Here is a 19,342-nt window from a genome sequence, read left to right as displayed (position 1 = left end):
GCAGAGCTCGAGGTTGATGGTGTTTCGTCGTCAATTTCCCTGGTGGAGGTCACTGAGGTAGTCAAACATCTCCGCAGTGGCAAAGCCCCAGGGATTGATGAGATCCAGCCAGAAATGCTAAAGGCTCTGGGTGTTGAGGGGCTGTCATGGTTGACACGCCTATTCAACATCGCGTGGGAGTCGGGTACAGTGCCAAAGGAGTGGCAAACCGGGGTGGTGGTTCCCCTGTTCAAAAAGGGGGACCAGAGAGTGTGTGCCAATTACCGGGGTATCACACTTCTCAGCCTCCCTGGTAAAGTCTACTCCAAGGTGCTGGAAAGGAGGGTTCGGCCGATCGTCGAACCTCAGATTGAAGAGGAACAATGCGGTTTTCGCCCCGGACGTGGAACTACGGACCAGCTCTTCACTCTCGCAAGGATCCTGGAGGGGGCCTGGGAGTATGCCCATCCGGTCTACATGTGTTTTGTGGATCTGGAGAAGGCGTATGACCGGGTCCCCCGGGAGAAACTGTGGGAGGTGCTGCGGGAGTATGGGGTAAGGGGGTCTATCCTCAGGGCCATCCAATCTTTGTACTCCCAAAGCGAGAGCTGTGTTCGTGTTCTCGGCAGCCAGTCAGTTTCGTTCTCAGTGGGTGCTGGTCTCCGCCAGGGCTGCGCCTTGTCACCAATCCTGTTTGTGATATACATGGACAGGATATCGAGGCGTAGTCATGGTGGGGAGGGGTTGCAGTTCGGTGGTCTGAGGATCTCGTCACTGCTTTTTGCAGATGATGTGGTCCTCATTGGATCATCGGCCTGTGACCTTCAGCACTCACTTGATCGGCTGGCGGCCGAGTGTGAATCGGCTGGGATGAGGATCAGCACCGCTAAATCTGAGGCCATGACTCTTAGCAGGAAACCGGTGGATTGCTTACTCCGGGTAGGAAATGAGTCCTTAGCCCAAGTGAAGGAGTTCAAGTACCTCGGGGTCTTGTTCGCGAGTGAGGGTACTATGGAGCGTGAGATTGGCCGGAGAATCGGAGCAGCGGGGGCGGTATTGTGTTCGCTTTACCGCACCGTTGTAACGAAAAGAGAGCTGAGCCGCAAGGCAAAGCTCTCGATCTACCGGTCGATCTTCGTTCCTATCCTCACCTATGGTCATGAGGGCTGGGTGATGACCGAAAGGACGAGATCGCGGGTACAAGCGGCCGAGATGAGTTTTCTCAGAAGGGTGGCTGGCGTCTCCCTTAGGGATAGGGTGAGAAGCTCAGCCATCCGTGAGGAACTCGGATTAGAGCCGCTGCTCCTTTACTTAGAAAGGAGTCAGCTGAGGTGGTTCGGGCATCTGGTAAGGATGCCCACTGGGCGCCTTCCTTGGGAGGTGTTTCAGGCACGTCCAGTGGGGAGGAGACCTCGGGGAAGACCCAGGACTAGGTGGAGAGATTATATCTCAACACTGGCCTGGGAACGCCTCGGGATCCCCCCGTCAGAGCTGGTCAATGTGGCCCGGGAAAGGGAAGTCTGGGGCCCCCTGCTTGAGCTGCTCCCCCCGCGACCCGACCCCGGATAAGCGGATGACGATGATGATGATGATGAAGCTGAATTAATTATTGAAGAAACAATACAGTGTATTGTTTTGCTTTTTGCTGGTCTCTTTGATTGTGTTAAATGTATTAACAGTACAACATTTTTTGTATTTACCTTTGAAGATTTGCACAGGGTCTTAGACTTAGACAAATTGACATGATGGAAGACGGCATTGCAGCCAGTTCAGCTGTCACGTTAAAATTGTACCGGGGGCGAAAATTGTACCGGCCTACGTCATCGTTTGTTTACATCCTGACAACCTGCCCGGCAACAGACGACGCGATGCAGAAAACATGTTCCCAAACGACGAAATAACATAATACAGATAGCGGATCGCTATCTGTATTATGATAGATAGCGATAACACTTGTTTTTACTTTATATTTGTATTGTATTTAATTGTTTAATCGAAACAATAAAAAAATTTGCCCGCATTACGGGCGATCGCGTCAAATGACGCGTCAAATCACGTAGGAAGGTTCTTGAACATTCTAGACTATGAAACCTGCTTAAAACACTCAGTTTACTAGCTAAATTCGATTAAACAATTCAATACAATACAAATATAAAGTAAAAACAAGTGTTATCTAGCAATCCGTTATCTGTATTATGTTTCAAGAACCCTCCTACGTCATTTGACGCGATCGCCCGTTTCGCGGGCAAAACATTTGTCATTTGACGCGATCGCCCGTTTCGCGGGCAATTTTTTTTATTGTTTCGATTAAACAATTAAATACAATACAAATATAAAGTAAAAACAAGTGTTATCGCTATCTATCATAATACAGATAGCGATCCGCTATCTGTATTATGTTATTTCGTCGTTTGGAAACATGTTTTCTGCATCGCGTCGTCTGTTGCCGGGCAGGTTGTCAGGATGTAAACAAACGATGACGTAGGCCGGTACAATTTTCGCCCCCGGTACAATTTTAACGTGACACAGCCACTCTGACCAAAATGGCCAAAAAAATAAGGGAGGTATGTGTGTTTGCGATGGAGAGGTTGAGGAGGCGGACACGTCAGCAGATTGGTGGGAGAAGGGAGTTTGTAGCTATTGATGAGAGCCATTTTCGACACAAACGAAAGGTATGTTTTTAGCTTTAGTTTACAACATTTTGATACTTGTGAAAAACAGTAATCAAGTTATTTTATATTATTTTTTATGTTATTATTATTTTTTTTTTATAGTAATATGATTGTATAATAGTAAAATATATAACTGATTATATCTGTATTGTTTTTTCTCAAAGTATGGAAGAGGAAGGATGGCTGGTGGGTGGAGACGGCGGAAGTGGGTATTTGGGATGCTTGGCGTGAAAGGAGAGGCAAGGAGGCCAGTTTTGCGCCTTGTGGAGAAGAGATCCAGGGGGCACCTCGTGCCTTTAATAGTTCACCATGTCAGACCAGGGACATCAATTATAAGTGATGAATGGCGCTCCTACCGTGTACTCTCAGGGCTTGGGTACCACCATCATACTGTGAATCACAGTAGGTGGTATGTTGATCCGCGTACTGGGGCTCATACTCAGCACGTGGAGAGGGCCTGGCGCTCTTACAAGGAGCAGATATGGAGACTGAGGGGAAATCGGTCAGAAAGTCTGCTCTCTGACAATTTGTCCCTCATAGAGTGGAACGAGTGGTTGGCGAAAAAGCACCACCATGGTGCATTTGGTCGGCTAATGCACGACATCTCAAAAAAATATAAGTAGGCCTAGGTAGTGTTAATTAATTTGTCACCGCCCGGCTCTTGACGGTGGCAAAGATGGGAGACCAGACTAAAGAGTGAAATTAGCTTACATTTATTCCAAACCAAGAATATAAACAACCAAACATATATATAAATGTCAGTAATCAGTAGTGTAAGCATGTGTGTGAATGTGTGTCAAACAAATAGAACAAAAGCAATGGCTGCATCAACAAGAGCCAGCCCAGATCTGCAGAAGGGTGAGCCTTAAATAGCACCACACCAGCCCAGGTGTCTCATCAGGAAGATGACCCTCCCACGACCTGGAACCTGCAAAGGGAGAGCAAAGCAGCAAAGAACACAGAGGCCCCTAGTGGAGTGGTGGGGTCGTCACACCCTCCCCCTTAAAAACGGGATTCCCACCAGGAATGCCGACCAACCACAACTACACAAAATGTTATTTAAGTATAGCCCACGTGTTCAACCAAATATTTACAAAAAAAAAAATTCTACCAAAGACATACAATACCCCCCTCAAAATAATCCAGTTCAACCATTTGCATAATACTGACCCGCTCGGAAGAACATACCTGGCCACCAAGCAGACCCCACTGTAACCCAGCAACTCCCGCGCCTGGAGAAGCAGTTTAAGAGTACAGCAAAGAGCCATGAAACCAGGAAATTGTAACCTTATAAGTGAATCAAGGTGTTCTCGACAAAGCATCCGCCACAACATTTCGAGAGCCTTTTATGTGACGGATGTCCAAACAATATGGCTGCAGGAACAAAACCCATCTCATCAATCTACGGTTTGGGCAATGTAGAGACTGCAAAAAGGTGATAGGATTGTGATCTGTATAAACCACCAAGGGGATGCTACCAGAATCAAGGTAGACTTCAAAATGCTGTAACGCCCAAATGAGTGCTAGCGTTTCCTTCTCAATGACAGAATAGTTCCTCTGAAAGGAATTACATTTCTTGGAGTAGAAAGTCACCGGTCGTTCAACTCCACCATCATCATTTTGGGACAAGACAGCACCTACCCCCACGTCGCTCGCATCTACATGTAGAATAAAAGGATTATCCATTTGCGGAGCAGCTAGAATGGGAGGAGAGCACAGAACATTTTTTATGTTCTCAAAAGCTTGCAGACAGGCCAACGACCAGATGTATATCGCTTTTCCCTTTAACAAATCTGTTAAAGGGGCTGCCACTGTTGAGAAGCTTTCGCAGAAACTGCGGTAATAGCCCACCAGACCCAGAAAACGTTGCAGTTCCTTTTTATTGGCTGGCACAGGATACTTTGCTATAGCAGAGACTTTTGCTTGCACTGGCCGCACTTGCCCCTGACCCACTACTTTACCTAGGTAGGTGACAGTAGCCTTAGCAAACTCACACTTTGCCAAATTTACTGTAAGACGCGCTTCACTCAGACGTTCAAACAACATCCTGATGCGTACCAAATGCTCCTCCCAGGTATTGCTATAAACCACAACGTCATCCAAGTAAACGGCACATCCTTCAAGCCCAGACACAACAATATTCATTAACCGCTGGAACGTTGCAGGTGCATTCCGCAGTCCAAAGCTCATCACGTTGTAGGAAAACAAGCCAAAGGGTGTGATAAAAGCAGATATCTCCTTTGCTCGTTTTGACAGCGGTACTTGCCAGTAACCCTTCAGCAAATCGAATTTGCTGACATACTTTGCTGAACCAACCTGATCCACACAATCTTCCATGCGCGGCAGTGGATATGCATCAGGCTTGGTGACTGCGTTTACCTTCCGATAGTCTGTACAAAACCGAGGACTCTTATCAGACTTATCCACCAACAAGCAAGGGGATGCCCAACTAGACGACGAGGGCTCTGCAATATCATTCTCAAGCATGTACTTTATTTCTGATTCCATCACCTTACGTTTTCCCTCAGACACCCGATAAAAACGCTGGCGGATAGGCTGTACATCACCTACAACGATGTCATGTTCAATCAAATGCGTTTGGCTCGGTGTATCACCAAACAGCCCATGATAGCCGGCAATTAGCGTAGACAACTCAGCACGCCTCTCAACTGACAGCTGACCAAGCAAAGTGTCTAGGTTACGCAGCGTCTCAGAGTTTTTTAACCGGCCTCGCAGCAAACTCTCATCCGGTGGGGTCACACCATCATCCTCCTGCACAACCGAATGCTGTGGAGAACCGCTTTCCACTGTGGCTGCCACCGAAACTGACCTAACCGACCGGTCCTGCTCCTTGCCACTTGAATCAGAAACCGGTGGCGCACGCTCAAAATAGGGTTTCAACAGATTAACATGGCAGAGTTGAGTCGATTTCCTTCGTTTAGGTGTTGACAACAAGTAGTTCTGCTCTGAAACCTGCCGCAACACTGTGAAAGGACCAGTGAATTTTGCCTGAAATGGAGAACTCACCATAGGCAACAAAGCTAACACGCGATCACCAGGACTAAACTGATGCTGCTCAGCTTTCCGGTCATACAGACGCTTCATTTTTACCTGCGCAGAGGCCAACTTCTCCTTAGCCAACTCTCCTGCTGCATACAACCGATGTCGAAAACCATTAATGTAATCAATCAAATTTACAGGCGGTTCATGTTTTGCAACAGGATCATGCACTAAAGTCAACGGCCCACGCACCGTGTGCCCGAAAACAAGTTTGTTGGGGCTGAAACCCGTGCTCTCTTGCTCCACCTCCCTAGCGGCTAGCAGCAACCATGGAAGCCCCTCTTCCCAGTCCTGGTTCATCTCAACGCAATACCCACGCAACAGAGACTTCAAAGTCTGGTGAAATCTTTCCAGGGCCCCTTGACTCTGAGGATGATATGCGGAAGCCTGGTTATGTTTAACCCTTAACTGCTTTAGCACTTGAGCAAACATCCGAGAAGAAAAATTTGAGCCCTGATCACTCTGAATTACTTTCGGTATACCGAAAATGGAGATGAACTGCGTGAGCGCCTTTACCACCGACTTAGCAGTAATGCTACGCAATGGATAGGCAGCCGGGTACCTTGTACTTCGACACATGACGGTCAGTAAGTATTTACTACCTGATTTAGAACAAGGTAAAGGGCCCACACAGTCTACAATCAGATGCTCAAATGGTTGTGCAATAGCTGGAATAGGGTACAGTGGAGCTGGCTTAATAACCTGATTTGGTTTCCCAGTTAGCTGACATGTAAAACATGTTCTAATGTAGCTGGACACATCACTCTTCACACGAGGCCAGAAAAAGTAACGCAAAATATATACATATGTTTTACGCACTCCCAAATGCCCACAGTGATCATGGGCGGCCTTCAGAACCTCAGTGCGAAATTTAGATGGGACAACAACCTGCAACACTGGATCACCAACAAAATTGTCCCCATGTGGCATCCACTTCCTCACCAACAATCCATCCTGCACAAAATAACCATTAGCAGCGCTCCTTCCATCTGCATCAGTGACAACCCTGTCATACAGTGATTTCAAGGAGGAATCTGCTCTCTGTTCTGCCATGAGGTCACTGCAGGAAACAGACAAAAGAGGATCAGGAAAGGACACCGGGAATGTCTCCTTGTCACCCTTTTCAATCTGGTCAAGGTCCCGTTCAGCATGGCGCATGGCCCGTGTTACTGCACAAGCGGGGAACACCTCAGGAAACCCACATGCACCTTCATCCAGCTGTCCTATAACCAAGGGTGAAGTAGTCACAATGGGCGGTGGTGAACCCTTAGCCCACACACGACTGCCTGCCAGATCATTCCCTAGAATGATATCTACACCATCAACAGGCAATGCAGGGCGCACTCCCATAGCAACTTCACCCTGGACCAAACCACAATTTAACACAAATTTGTGCAATGGAACAGGTGACGCTGTCAAACTCATGCCTCTCATGAGGACATAATCTCCTGTATCAGATTGATGAGATAAAGGCAACACCGAACTCACAATATATGAATTAAAAGCAGCAGTATCCCTTAGGATTTTTACAGGTACAGAACTGTCGCTGCCCACCAAAGACACACTCCCATCAGACAGAAAAGCAGAGAACGAGTCCTTCAAACCGTCCATAACTTCAGCCTCCACCTGCTGACAAGAAATAGGCCCGACATATGGCACAGAGGTAGCACACACATTCGACCTAACCTGTACTCCTTCCTTCCCACGTCCAGCTTTGGGACAGTCAGCCTTCCAATGCCCCTGGCCCTTGCAGAAGTGGCACCCCTTCCCTAAATCCAATGGCACTCGACCCTGCACCGAACGCCCTGGTCTACTCAGGCCATGATAACGCGTTTCCTCCCACTTACTTGCAGTACTGAGCAACCCGGTATCGCTCCTGCTATCTCTACCGCTATACTCACGTTCAATCCTGTGTGTGAGCACATACTAATCTGTTAGGGTGGCAGCTTCTGCCGCAGTTTTCACTTTATGCTCACTGATATAAACAGCAATATGACTAGGAACAGAGTTTTTAAATTGTTCCAAAACAATCAGATCACATAGAGCATCAAAAGTATCTACCTTCACAGCAGAACACCAGCGACTGAAATGAGTACACTGCTCCCTCGCAAACTCAACATGCGTCTGCCTACTCGACTTCTCCCATGTCCGGAACCTCTGCCTATATGCCTCAGGTACAAGCTCATATGCGCGCAACACTGAAGCTTTAACTGTCGCATATTCTCTACTCTCAACTATAGTTAGAGCAGAGTACGCCTCCTGTGCCTTACCCGTCAACACACACTGCAAAAGTAACGTGCGATCGGAGTCGGACCACCCCCTACTCTCGGCCACACGCTCGAAGAGTGAAAAAAAAACGTCTGGGTCCTGCTCACAGAACCGAGGAACCAACCGCAAGCTACCCACAGCATCAAATACACCAGAGACCCTTGGAGAAAAACTCACCCCTGTCTCAGATCCACCCAAACTCAGCCTACGCTCCTCCAACTCAAGTCGCTTCCGCTCCATAACGAATTTCTCTCGTTCCGTTTTCGCTCTCTCCCGTTCCGTTTCCAGCAGAAGCAACTCCCTCCTCTGCTCAAACGTCAAACCAACTTCACTCAAAAGCGCATCCGAAACATCCAGCCGGGCACCAGCAACCTGCAATTTAGGTCTGAGAACCCCTGTTTCAAACAGATTAGCTTTCACAATTGCCTTAATGTTTTCCTTCATTCTTTTATCCCCAACATCCAACTCATAATACTCTGCAATTTTCACTAACTGTTCACGTGAGCAGCGCTCCAGACACTCCTCTGATGGAGCTCGCAAAAAATCCTCCACACTAGCCATTCTCAGCTCCAGCCAACCAAACCGTTACCGTGGTCTTGTCCCTCTAACTGCCTAATCAAAACTAACTAACTCACCCCCTAGTCTTCAGGCGTTTTTGCGGTGGGTATTTACGCACTGAAACCCGCAAGCCCGGTGGAGCAAGCAGTAAATGCCGACCCCACCAGCAGCTTGGGACGTGCTCCCGAGACAACTGCTCCAGCCACATTTAACACCACACTACAAAACCCCCCAGCAATCTTCCAAGGGAAGTTGCTCTTCACCTATCAGGGACAAAACAACGGCAACTCTAATGATCACACATAGGACAATGCACAGAAAACACTACCTTTAGCACAATTTCCTCCTGTTACAGCCACTTAAATTAACCAAAACAAAATGGATTGCTTACCCTCTAGTCCAAGTCTCCCGCGTCAACAGAATGTGAAGTCATTCACCAATCACTGAACTTAACAAGCTACAACCGCTCACTAATGTAAAACCTAACAGATCTTACAAACTACCCAAATACAAACCCCGGTCAACCGGAAATGGACGAGCCCCCACTTGTCACCGCCCGGCTCTTGACGGTGGCAAAGATGGGAGACCAGACTAAAGAGTGAAATTAGCTTACATTTATTCCAAACCAAGAATATAAACAACCAAACATATATATAAATGTCAGTAATCAGTAGTGTAAGCATGTGTGTGAATGTGTGTCAAACAAATAGAACAAAAGCAATGGCTGCATCAACAAGAGCCAGCCCAGATCTGCAGAAGGGTGAGCCTTAAATAGCACCACACCAGCCCAGGTGTCTCATCAGGAAGATGACCCTCCCACGACCTGGAACCTGCAAAGGGAGAGCAAAGCAGCAAAGAACACAGAGGCCCCTAGTGGAGTGGTGGGGTCGTCACAAATTGTACATACATATGTTTATATTGTTGTTTGTTTGTTTTATGACAACATAAGTATGAATTAATTGTATTTTTTTATTTATTGTAATTTGCCTTTTTTTAATGTTTGTTCAATACCATTGTTCATAGCTTATTTTCAGTTTCTTTTTTTCCCCCTGGGGTGTGTGATCTTAGTCACTGTTTAAAAACACAATTTGTGTTGAAAATAATAATTATAATGTATTTAGTTTTAAATAAATATTTGTACGTTTTCAACACTTTGACATTTCTTTCCCTTTTCTTAAAATAATACTTATTTTACTTGTGTCTCTTTGGTATCTGCTAGCTTTTGCCACTCATTTATGAATACTTTGAAAAGCACAGCAAGTCCTCACTTTAGATGGGCTCACACCATGTAGTCAACTAATCCGTAGTAACTCATGAGTTAATCATGGATTGAAGTGTTGTTAAGTGCTTGTTAAAGATGCAGTATCACTAACTATCCGTAGGCATATTTCTGAAGGCATGTCCAAATAGAATAATACATATTTGTGTCCAGGTTATGTTTGCCACTCATTTATAAATGCTTTGTAAAGCATAGCAAGTCCTCACTTTAGATGGGCTCACACCATGTAGTCAACTAATCCGTAGTAACTCATGAATTAATCATGGATAACCTAATTGGTAAGTATTTGTAACATATGTATTAACACCCCAGCTATTAGTTGAGGCCTATTTCTAAATCATAACATTTTATTTAAGGCATGAACAAATGTAGGTCTAGATAGTCTGTTAATCATCAACTTCCAGGTTTTAACCGGCCTTATACATTCCTAAGTACCTAGATAATAATGGTAAAATTACTTTTTTAGAAAGCTTATTTACTATGAACAAACCATTTATAACTGTGTGAAAAAAGGCTTTACTAATGATACGTTATGTATGAACAATAAATAACTAATGGTGAACAAACCATTATTTAATAGTTTTTAAGAAGGCTTATTTACTATGAACAAACCATTTATAACTGTGTGAAAAAAATGCTTTACTAATGATACGTTATGTATGAACAATAAATAACTAATGGTGAACAAACCATTATTTAATAGTTTCTTAGAAGGCTTATTTACTATGAACAAACGCATTTATAACTGTGTGAAGAAATGCTTTACTAATGATACGTTATGTATGAACAATAAATAACTAATGGTGAACAAACCATTACCTAATAGGTAACGAATGCTTAACAAATGATGAATTTTGCGTAGTTATTATAAAGTGTTACCAGATAATTTAATAATAATAATCAAATAAAAAGGCTTAAAGTCGTCACAGATCATTGTATTCATCCTCTATTCTCTTTTAGGTGACAGGAATGCGTCCACATCATCATACTTTATGAAATATATTCTTTAGAGACTTTGTTCTTGTCCTCTAATGCACCTTTCATTTCGATACCCAAAGGAGAACTCTGTGTCTACCCGGGACCAAAACTAAAAAATAATGTATCATGAATTCCCATAACATCTTCATTTACAAACTAGTGATAAAGAACACAACCAACAAACAAATAATGAGGAATGTATTTATCTCATGATAAATATTTCAAGCAAATCACAGCCATAATCAAATGTGCGTGTCTTAAATTCATCAGCACCTCATTATGAACTTGCACAATTCATTTTAAGTCATTACAATTAGGACAAAGAAGCAGTGAGTCAATACTCAATACAATAAGTGTTTCAGGTGGAGTCGGGAGAGCGGCCAAGCTTATAAAGTACACAGAACAACAGAGACAAAATCCAAATAAGGGTAATAAACTCCATATCTTCTAATTTAAACATCGCGATCGAGACTGATTGAGCCCACTCTATGTTATCGCAGTGGTCAGGTCAAGGTTTACGAGTGAGGAAAGGGGTGGAGGGCTCCTCACACAGAAACTGAGCTGAACAAACAATCCTCTGTTAATGAGGGATATGAATTCAAATATCAGCATTTTTATGCATTTTACTCTGCCAATTGGGGACCCAATAACAGAAAAAAGTGTAACTTTCTTTTATAAACATGTCTAATTTCTATAAATTGCATTACCATGTTAATTCTCACTCTCATTTGATTAAATCAAATCAAAAGCTTTGATATGTAAATCACATGTTATTGAATGGACCCAGTCCCTTTGGCGCTGGGAGAGGTACTAGCCGCTGGTCTGTCCTGCCCCCACATCGCGACTACTGTGGCCCCGCTAGCAACCTTCCCCGTGGTAATGGCCTTTTTCTTCAGCTCCATGAGTTTATTGATGCGCTCCAGGTAACCAGGTTTGGCCTCTGACTTCTCTGCCTCTATTAGCAGGTCGATGTATTCAGGCATTGACAGTGGATCGGGCTTCAGAGCGATCTCCTTCAGGGTGTTGAGACACTGGGCTGAGCGCTCCATCAGCCTGACCACCTCCTCGTGTAGGCGGGCGTACTCCAGCTCCATCTGTTTGATGATGTCGGCAATGGACATTGCTGCCTTAGAGGCCATCTCATACTTTTCTTTTAGCTCCTTGAAGGTTCGTTTCTCCTTCACAGTCTCGGAACCCCAGTAGAAACCCTCACGGACGTGCGCCGATAGAGGGCACTTGCTTTTGCATTCAACGCAGTTACCCCTCCAGCTAAAGACCTCACAATAATACATGGCACCAAATTGTACCTTGCATGATTTGTGGCAAGTGACATTACATTTCTCACAGTTAAGTGATGATTCTTTGGCTTTCACTTGATTCTTTGGCTTTAACAAGCCTTGTTACGCTGACCTCATACTCAAATGCCTCGTTGGCTGTGATCGCCATCTCTTGTTTTTGGAGAATTTTACATTCTTGGTCAATCTCCCCAAGTTTAGTTAAACCCAATTTCAGTTTAATCTGGAGATTCTCAATGGAGTTCTCCAGCTGAGCTCTCTGTCTGAGCACCTCCTTGGTTAAGGTCAAACTCTTGGTATTAATAGCATTCAGAGCAGAAAATAATTTTTTCATGCTTCTGGTTCCCATGGCCCAAAACTTTTGCTCAAAGCCATCTTCTTCTTCATCATCATCATCATCCTCATTGTCATCACCTTTGTTGTTCGCACCGGTTACCTTATTGTAAGCAAACAAGGCAGAGTTATTGAATTTGAAGTGAATTGGTAAACCATCTTTCTCTTTAGGACAGGGGACCTCAGATTCTTTGATGGCCTGGAGAACCGAAGGGGTTTGGCCATCTGCAAATGTCACCAAAATCCGGATGTTCTCTGCCACATCTTTGCCAAATATGGAGAGCACTGAGTCAAAGATGTATTTCTGTGTTGGTGTAAGCCGAGCTAGAGACGCTTGGGCCACGAAGCAGATGGCATCGATCTCGCTGACTCCATGTTCAGCTGAGAAAAGCCTTTGTAGCTGACTTATGATCCTTCTGTCTTTCTCTATGCCTCCCGTGTCTCCGAAACCCGGCGTATCCACAATAGTCAGGGAGTAGTCGATCTGGAAGCCCTCTCGGTGGTTGAGCTTGTACACGGTGACTTCAGAGGTCTGGCTGTGAGCCTGGGACTTGGCCGTGCCTTCGTCTACCAACTTGAATCTGAAGGTATCGTCCCATGTGACCCCCAGGATGTAGTTGATCATCCTGTTGACCAGGGTGGACTTCCCCGCCCCAGTGGCTCCTAGAACCATGATGGTGCGGTTCTTTTTCACAGAGTCTTTTCCAAATATGAAGCGCTTGCATCCCTCTACATTCATGGGCTGGGCTTTCAGAGGAAGAGTGTAAACGTCCAGAGTACCTGAAGGTCCTTTAGTCTTCCTGCCTTCATTCTTAACAGCTTCTGCCAACCGCTTAGGGGGGGGCCAACTAAACTTTTCTTTCAAAGTATTTATCATTGTAGCCCAATTTGTTAACTGCTCAGAGTTCTGACAAATCAAAGAGTTGTAAGATTTTCTAAGGATTGGAGAAGATAACAGGAGGAAGCCTGAAAGCCAACCATCAGTTTCCTGGCTTTCCTGACTGGCTAACCAGGTTCGATCAGAAGAGATCTGACTTCTTCTTTGTTGATTTGAAGAGTGATTCTCGTAGAAATATTCCTGGTTTGATCTGCAAACGAAACACAAGACATGTCAGGAAAACCTCCTTTTGCTTGCGTATATATATATATATACAGTATTTATATATATATATATATATATATATATATATAGATATATATATATATATATATATCGAGATATATATATATATATACATATATATATATATATATATATATATATATGAATCTGTGTGTGTTTTAATAAATCACAATTATTGGGTCAAAGTTGTTTTGTGTAATGGTACGAACACACCAAATGCGTACCCGCGTATAGATGTACGCGCGTAACGCAGCTAAAATGTTGCTTGACCATTTTGTGTCAAAAATGGTCCTACATGCGCAGCTACGCGCCTGTGGCTGCGCTGGATTTAGGAGTCCGAGGAAGGAAACCCAAACGCCGCCGTGTTTGGGTGGATGATAGAGCTTGGATCGAGTTAGATTAAATAATCTTGGATATAAATAACAATAATCGGGTTAAATAACTTCACATGGTGTGTCTGGTGTGTTTCCAGCATTCGTAGTGTTGATCAGCAGAGAAATAGTCCGACAAGACGTTGAGGTTGCTTAGCAACCAGAGACTCTGTCCATGCAAGTGAACGGAGCGTTCACTCTTAAATAATAAATAATAATACATTTAATTTAGAGGCGCCTTTCAAGACACCCAAGGTCACCTTACAGAGCATATAGTCATCATACTTCTTCGTCATAACTATCAAACCAAACATCCTTCACATTCACAGAGCGAACATTATGAAAGTAAAATGCACATTTCTCGCTAAAAATGTTTCCATAAACGCATTTAATGGCGTAACTATGTTACTATTTCCACCCAGAATAAAGAAAAATGTCAGCCGTATGCTTCTGTGCAAGCGTCACTACTCTCTGCCAGTGACGTCGGGACAAGCTCCACGCTGATTGGCTATTGCGGCTAAGTATCACGCGTATTAGCGTAAAAAGTTCAATTTTTTGAACTCCTCGCGTACACGCGCCTTATACGCCCCTAACGCGAGTAAAATGTTGCTTTTACGCATGTAACGCATACGCGCGTAAACCAATGGTTCCCTATGGAAAAATTGCCGATTTTATACGCGTCGTACGCGAGTAACGCGGTTGGTGTGGCCGTACCTTAAGTCATACTCTACTCAGTGTAGGGTTGTAAATTTGTCTGTCTAGTGACATGCATTACTTTACTGCGTTGCTTTGATGACACATATTCCAAATAACTTCATGACACAATATTCCAAAGATAACACAGTCTAGTAATGATTCCATCTCAAAACATTTGAAGTACATTCACTCCCTCGAGAACAAAATGTATTGAACAGAAGATACTCGCAGTGCTCTGCGGGTTTGGTAAAGGGACACTAGTTGAGAGCTTCAAGTTGAGAGCTTCAAAACGCCTCATTTGTAGGCCTACTGAGGTTAACCTTATGTATAAAATTCGCATTTTCTGAGCTTTCAGTTTTTCAGAAGCTCCTATATGTTTTCATTTGGGAAGGCCATTCTTGTTGGTTCCTCATGCCAATGTTGATGATGATCAGCCAAATGCTGAAAATAACCCATACACAACGGTCTGTTATTGTACATTTCTTTATGGCATAAATGCCAGACCGATTTAGCTGTATTCGTATGCATGCATAAGCAGCGATACTTTAATACCTGAATGAGACACAAAAACAACATGAGTAAACTCTAAACATAATAGTCTGTATGACATTATATAATTGTAAGCTGTCACAACTTCAGCAAGGCTGTCGTTTTTTCATTTGTCTGTTCCCTGTTTTGCCACACTAACACATGTCATTTCAGACTCTGCCACTCCCCCCTGCTCTGCGTTACCTGCTGTTCCCATTCACCTGCCTGCCACCCTGATCTCCCCTGATCTCTCTATATCAGTCCTCTCCTCCCAAACATTCCCTGCCAGATTGTCTAGTGTGTAACCCTAGCTCTCCCGCGTCTTCTGACCCTGATCCTGAACCTGCCTGCCCGTGAATCGACCTGCCCTTTTGGACTTTGGACCTTCCTTCTGCCTGCTCCTACTGGATTGACCTGCCTGTTTGGACTTTGGACCTTCCCTGTTGCCTGCCCCTAGGAATAAACACTATTTCTTCACCTGAAATGTTTTCCCTTGTCGTGCTATTGGGTTCTCGTCTGCCATTTGGTGAAACCTGACAGAAGCGTTATATATTTTATATATATATACATATACACATCGCTATAATCCTTCACTTTTCATTATAAATATACATTTAAAAAAAAGTCTGCTATGGTTGGTCTCTAAAAGAAGACGTGCAATGCACTGATATGTGGTCAACGTTAGGGTAGGGGTTTGGTATTTCTACCTCAAACTATAGGATTAGAGAGTTACAAGATAACTTCACATACATATAGGTATTCATGGATACTGTTAATACCTTATGAAAAAATGTAATTAAAATAGTGTGGCTATCTTTGCATCCACACTAGTTAATCCAGAGTTCATAAAAAGCATCCAACTAGAGTATGTTTATAAAAGAAAATGCCCTAAAGACATTACAATACAATGACGTGAACGCACCTGGTTGTATCGGTCTGGACCAGGTCCAGGTTCAGCCTTTAACACAGAGGCCAGAACACCTCCTGGTAGACCTAATGAGAAACTCAGTGTTAAATACCGCACTTGTAATGATATAAATCACATTAAACTTGAATTAAAATCCACAACACAGACGGTCAACATCAGCAAAAAACGTCTTCTTTTTTTTTTACATCCAACGTTGGTTTTGGGGCTGAAACGTCCTTTCGATTACGATCCAAATGAGTGCACATTAATATCAGCACCACAAAAACCTTTTTGTATTAGGTGTCAATATAACTGATCAGAGAATGTTTGTGTCCTACCTTGGCTGTTCCGGCTGTGTCTCCTGAGAGCAGGAAGCATGTGAGCTCTGTCTCTCTACCGCCCCTCTTAAAGCTGTAGATTCTCTGGATCTATAAACCATGTAATAATATCTTCTTATCTAAATTACTGCTGTCTTGAAAGATTTTCCCCTCCATAAGGAAACAACTCTTTTAATTTGACCTGGCCATGTTTTATATCGTTTCCTTAAGTTGCTTATTTTCCTACTCAGTAGCATTTCTATAACAAATGCTTGCTTGACTAAATTTAATTTAATTGTATTTTATTGAAATGCTTAAATGGAAGCCACCATTTACCTATCTGACTTACTAGTCAAATACACTCCTATAAGAAGTCTCAGATCCTCTGACCTGCACTGGCTGTTCCCAAAACTAAACACAAATGTAGAGGAGACAGGGCATTTTCTGCTGTTACCCCTAAACTATGGAACAGCTTGTAGCTTTGTAGCTATTTCTAAATCAAATCTTAAAACTCATCTCTACTCTATTGCCTTTAATTCAGCACAGCCTTCCTTTTACCTCATCTTTATCACGTCTTTTAGTCTTTTGATCCTGATTGTACATTGATTTATTGCATTGTGACAACATCTAGCCAATATCATCATTGTTATTATTGTAATTATTATTATTACTATTGTTACTGTTATTATCGTCGTCTCAAATGTATGATCCTTACTTGCTTTATTGTTGTTTGCTCTTTGTTTTATCTTTATTTTGTTTTTTTGTTTTTTTTAGCACTTTGGTCAACTGTTGTTGTGTTTTAAATGTGCTTTACAAATAAATGTACATTTACATTTAACTTATTTGAGTTCTCTGTGTCTGTTGGCATTTGCCTGTGTGTGTGTGTGTGTGTGTGTGTGTGTGTGTGTGTGTGTGTGTGTGTGTGTGTGTGTGTGTGTGTGTGTGTGTTTGTGTGTGTTACAACTTGGTAAAATATCGGTTTCAACAGAGAATTAACTTAAAATGTTTTCGTGCTAAAAAATTGAGTGTATCTACCAAGTTAAAAATATGTATATGATTGTATTATTAAATGATGGTTAGATGAATCCTGTATAACAGCCAGAGGATAATTTCCCTCAACAACAAGACAACAGAACATGTTCATATATTCAATACGTGTGATTTGGTCCGTCAGACTCTAGTGTATAGCAGGTTGCCCCAAACTATTTCTTAGGAGGGCCAGATCACTCTGCCTCGCTCTTTGGAAGGGCCGGAGTATGTCAGTAACAGTAAACAGTACTGTTGACAACAGGTCTACCTGGATATAAACTAGTGGTGGGCATAGATTATTTTTTTTAATCTAGATTAATTTGCCATTTTAATCTAAATTAATCTAGATTAAAATGGCAAACGGCAAAAAATCTGTTTGTTTACCTTGACAGCGGCCAATTATACTGGGCAATGGTGATTTATCAAATATAATTCACCGCTGGAAGTTGTGAAGTGCCCATGCAAGTGAACGGAGCATAAACAAAAATAATTGACAGCTGAATGTTGGGAAGGCCCATGCAAGTGAATGGAGCAGTCTACAGCATTGAGAGGAGCCGTGTAATAATCCATAATAATGTAAGGTTTAGAAGTTAAATATTTGAAAGTTGTAGAATAAATTAATATCATTTATATTGGAGTTAATTTGCTAGAAATGTACTTACAATTTTTAGTCAGTTAATCATTTACATATTTATGTTACACAATTATTACATATTTACATGTTTACATATTTAACACAGTCAGGATATTCTGTTGAATCTGCCTCTCTGATTCCCTCACGTTTACCTCAGTCTAAGGGTGCACTAACACTAGGCCATCTGCCCGTGAATCGACCTGCCCTTTTGGACTTTGGACCTTCCTTCTGCCTGCTCCTACTGGATTGACCTGCCTGTTTGGACTTTGGACCTTCCCTGTTGCCTGCCCCTAGGAATAAACACTATTTCTTCACCTGAAATGTTTTCCCTTGTCGTGCTATTGGGTTCTCGTCTGCCATTTGGTGAAACCTGACAGAAGCGTTATATATTTTATATATATATACATATACACATCGCTATAATCCTTCACTTTTCATTATAAATATACATTTAAAAAAAAGTCTGCTATGGTTGGTCTCTAAAAGAAGACGTGCAATGCACTGATATGTGGTCAACGTTAGGGTAGGGGTTTGGTATTTCTACCTCAAACTATAGGATTAGAGAGTTACAAGATAACTTCACATACATATAGGTATTCATGGATACTGTTAATACCTTATGAAAAAATGTAATTAAAATAGTGTGGCTATCTTTGCATCCACACTAGTTAATCCAGAGTTCATAAAAAGCATCCAACTAGAGTATGTTTATAAAAGAAAATGCCCTAAAGACATTACAATACAATGACGTGAACGCACCTGGTTGTATCGGTCTGGACCAGCAACAAGACAACAGAACATGTTCATATATTCAATACGTGTGATTTGGTCCGTCAGACTCTAGTGTATAGCAGGTTGCCCCAAACTATTTCTTAGGAGGGCCAGATCACTCTGCCTCGCTCTTTGGAAGGGCCGGAGTATGTCAGTAACAGTAAACAGTACTGTTGACAACAGGTCTACCTGGATATAAACTAGTGGTGGGCATAGATTATTTTTTTTAATCTAGATTAATTTGCCATTTTAATCTAAATTAATCTAGATTAAAATGGCAAACGGCAAAAAATCTGTTTGTTTACCTTGACAGCGGCCAATTATACTGGGCAATGGTGATTTATCAAATATAATTCACCGCTGGAAGTTGTGAAGTGCCCATGCAAGTGAACGGAGCATAAACAAAAATAATTGACAGCTGAATGTTGGGAAGGCCCATGCAAGTGAATGGAGCAGTCTACAGCATTGAGAGGAGCCGTGTAATAATCCATAATAATGTAAGGTTTAGAAGTTAAATATTTGAAAGTTGTAGAATAAATTAATA

At 42.8% G+C, this 19,342-nt stretch overlaps 3 protein-coding genes across 6 annotated transcripts in view; 1 reads left to right on the top strand and 2 right to left on the bottom strand.

Moving 5' to 3' along the window:
• slc39a6 (solute carrier family 39 member 6) overlaps positions 1–19,342 on the bottom strand; it is a 583,352-nt gene that overhangs the window by 511,061 nt on the left and 52,949 nt on the right. The gene's annotated exons all lie outside the window — the stretch shown is intronic.
• Positions 1–19,342, top strand: part of LOC132462545 (uncharacterized) — a 570,484-nt gene that overhangs the window by 520,286 nt on the left and 30,856 nt on the right. The window lies entirely within an intron of this gene.
• Positions 10,982–16,898, bottom strand: LOC132462517 (uncharacterized). 2 transcript variants are annotated; one of them, XM_060058076.1, is made up of 3 exons: positions 16,386–16,898; positions 16,063–16,133; positions 10,982–13,510 (listed from the first exon to the last, which is right to left on the bottom strand). In XM_060058076.1, the coding sequence occupies exon 3, from the start codon at positions 13,297–13,299 to the stop codon at positions 12,142–12,144; it is 1,158 nt and encodes a 385-aa protein (XP_059914059.1). In that variant the 5' UTR covers positions 13,300–13,510; positions 16,063–16,133; positions 16,386–16,898; the 3' UTR covers positions 10,982–12,141. The 2 variants fall into 2 exon arrangements, with proteins under 2 accessions (XP_059914059.1, XP_059914058.1); XM_060058075.1 differs by having other exon boundaries at positions 16,063–16,898.

This window comes from Gadus macrocephalus, chromosome 8, assembly GCF_031168955.1.
Source record: "Gadus macrocephalus chromosome 8, ASM3116895v1".
NCBI lineage: Eukaryota > Metazoa > Chordata > Actinopteri > Gadiformes > Gadidae > Gadus > Gadus macrocephalus.
This window is presented reverse-complemented; position numbering and strand designations above follow the sequence as displayed.